This window comes from Haplochromis burtoni, unplaced genomic scaffold (genome assembly GCF_018398535.1).
Source record: "Haplochromis burtoni strain Fernald_Lab_line unplaced genomic scaffold, NCSU_Asbu1 Contig_187, whole genome shotgun sequence".
Lineage (NCBI taxonomy): Eukaryota > Metazoa > Chordata > Actinopteri > Cichliformes > Cichlidae > Haplochromis > Haplochromis burtoni.
Window position 1 is genome coordinate 1,249,271 of NW_024582548.1, and position 3,371 is coordinate 1,252,641.

The following is a 3,371-nucleotide window of genomic DNA, read 5'->3' on the forward strand; positions in this document are numbered from 1 at the left end:
AGAGAGAATTAAGAGTTGGTTGGGGGTTGGGTCAGAAATTCCCAGGGCAAGCGGACCGGGGCCCCCCCCATCCTTTGGGAAACTTTGGGGTTTTCCCCCTAGGTTGGAAACGAACCTTTTTCAGAGTCGGTGTGTCCACGGTGAGCCAGATCACCCCCCAGGCAGCGACGGCCATCTGGGACTGTCTAGTGGACGACTTCATGGCTGTGCCTTCACCTGGAGACTGGCGGTCCATCACAGAGGGATTCCAGGAGCGCTGGAACTTTCCTCTGTGCTGTGCAGCTCTGGATGGGAAGCACGTCCAGACAAAGGCACCCCATATATCATATAGGAGACACACACATTGATATACACTAAATATTTATTTCATTTCTTTTTTGTGGTGCCCAAATTGATGCACCTGCTTGATTTTGTTTAAACAATTATTGCACACTTTCTGTAAATCCAGTAAACTTCTTTTCACTTCTCAAATATCACTGTGTGTGTCTCCTGTATGATATTTAACTGACATTTTTTATTGTAACAACCAACGATTTATACAGGAAAATGATGTCTATTAACAAGGTTGCCCAAACTTTTGCATCCCACTGTATTAGTATATTTTGTCATTAGTATAATATGAAATAAATTCTACATGTGTCAAGTCGTGTGCCAACATTTGCTGTGTAGTAGAACTGAGACATTAGTCATTATAAAAATTTATTTGAAATAATATTAGAATTCTCAAACAGAAAAACATTAAACATAAATATATAAAATATAAGTATTTACAGAGAGACAGGAATAAAAAGGACCAGCTGCTCTCCAGAGCAGGAACAAGGCTGAGGAGGAAATGCTCCATTGGAGACTGGTGTGGCCTCTTCAGGACTCAGGATGGCCAGCTCCACCCGATGGCGTGGGCCTGTAAAACAGCACAAAACACAAAGAAATGAGAAGGCTGCTACTAGATTTTAATTTCAACATTGAAAAAAAACAAAAAAAAAAACAGGATATAATCAGATTGGTTGTAGATATTTAGTAAAGGTGATCACAAGGCAATAGCTGCAGGGATTATATACAAATATTCAACTATCCCAGAATCAAACCAGGTCTAAAAAGGAGTGAGTATCACTACAAAGGTTAACTCAGTGGTCCTAATGCTACAGTTTGATATCAGCAAACACCGAGCGCATACATTGATGTGACACCACAGCCATGCTATCATCGCAAACACTGATAACAGCATAAATCGAATTAAATCGGGGCTTGATGAGACCTTCTGAGTATCACTAGAAATATTATAAAGAGTCGTCTCTGTACCACAGTTTGCTTTCAGTAAACACCGACAGCATTCACTGTTAGCATAGCACATCAATGTTAGCAGTGTATAAATGGATGGTTTAGCATATATTAGCACAGGTATCAATAAAGGACTACCGTATTAAACACTTTTACTAACCTCAGGCAGACGGACAGGCGCTCTGCAGGTGGGATTGAGCGCCTGTAATTGGTGTCTAGGCGGGCGATTCTGGGACCAAGAGCAAGTGGTGAAACTCACCAAACTGCTCACGCCTCTGGAGGACCTGATGGACCCAGGTATGGCGAGGATGTCCTTTACGCCGCTACTCTGCTCTCCACAGTAAATAGAGAAGGGAGACTCTCTCTTCAAGCGCTAGCTCGACAGCTGCCATCTTGCAAAGATACCGGTCTGGCAAAACTTCCTCCCACATCCTTCCCACATTTCCAGTTCACGCGCGTTAAAATGTGATATTTTGGGGCGCAATGGATTTTTCTTGGACACGCGTAGAGGTGCGAATGTGCACGCGTCAAGTTAGGGGCGTTTGGGGCTGTTTTCCCGCGCCCATCGCGTTCGGTGTGAACACACCGTTATTCACTATAAACAGAGTGTACTGCTAAGATTAATGGTCCTTTTTTCATTTTGGTATATTTTATCCAAGCCATCCTTAAATATGGGTTACACTAACACCTCCCTTCCTGAGTCTGCTCTGCTCACCAACGAGCTACTTAAAGTAGGCCACTGTGCTTTCATAGCAAGTAAGGATATTTTAGAGGAGGAGGGTCATGACGTAAAGTATAAAAGGACTGAGTGTGAGATGATGTGTGATCATGTTTTGCCTGCTGCTCCTATTTTCAATTAACTTAAAACTGAAAATGCTGATCATGAGCTCACGTTGAAACTTAAAGATGACAACATGGATTCAAATCAGGGTAACACGAACTGTGAAATGTCCCAACCTGAATTCTGTTTTCCTCACAATCGTGAACAGGGTGTTTTTGGACTGTTTACCTCCAGCACTGCCACCTCCAATCAGAAGATTGATTGATGACAGTACAAATAAAAAAATAATGAACAAGTATGGTTTTGCTTGGAAGGGTTGCCAGAAAAATGTCTCAGTTCTCTAATAAAATATGGTAGCAAAATTTGCAAATACATCTGAAAAAACACAAGATTCCTGGAAGTATATTCTTTTCAAAGATGAGACCAAAGTGGAGAATATTTGGCAAAAACTAAAGAAATTATATCAGCACAAACACCTCACACCAACTGTCATGCAAGGTGGTAGAGCGGTAATGATTTGTGCTCGTTTTGCAGAGCCTGGGCACCTTGCAGTCATTGAGTTGACCATTAACTCCTCTATATACCAAAGTATTCTAGAATCAAATATGAGACCATTTATCCAACAACTAAAATTGGCTAAATTGGATCATGCAAGAGAGCAGTGATCCCAGCAAAGCTACAAGAGAATGAGTGAAAAACAAATAAAAAATCTAGGTATATCAGTCACTCAGTCAAAATTCAGCCCTTTCTAGCTGAAAAGCTGTGGTAGGAGTCATGCATAAACAAATGCCCAAAACCTCACTGAACTGAACAGTATTGCAAAAGCAGTGGGCCAGAAATCCTCTATAATGATGAAGGAAACTGAGAGTCATAGAAGAAATGACTAAGTTAACTTATTGCTGCCAAAAGGGGTTGAATCATGGAGTGTATTCCAATTTTCATACACTGTTCCTGCATTTTGATATAACTATTTCATTAACTATTTATATTGCTTTATGTCATGTGTGTGTGTGTGTGTGTGTGGGGGGGGGGGGGTTTGTATCTGCTTACTAAAAATATTTTAGTGTAATTTGTTGAATGCTGCCTGATCTGGATACATCAGTAAGGTCATTTGAGATAAAATGCAAGCAGTTTGAAGTATGTCATTTTTAAAAACAAAGATGTAAAACAGTTTTGTTCTTTTCTTTTCTGAATGCTGAGGATGGTGCCCCTTATTTGAATTCAGAAGAGCAGTACTCATCATATTATCACATATAGCCTGAGAAAGTATGAAACCAAGTAAATAATTACCATCCATCATAAGCCCAACCCA

General features: G+C 40.7%; 1 protein-coding gene across 1 annotated transcript in view; it reads right to left on the reverse strand.

The window, feature by feature from the left end:
• Nucleotides 1–3,371, reverse strand: part of slc7a9 (solute carrier family 7 member 9) — a 29,898-nt gene that overhangs the window by 12,921 nt on the left and 13,606 nt on the right. The window contains exons 6-7 of the mRNA XM_042225884.1: nt 799–901; nt 116–284 (exon numbers count right to left, since the gene is read on the reverse strand). Of these exons, the coding sequence (XP_042081818.1) occupies nt 116–284; nt 799–901 (272 nt within the window). The remainder of the gene's footprint in view (nt 1–115; nt 285–798; nt 902–3,371) is intronic.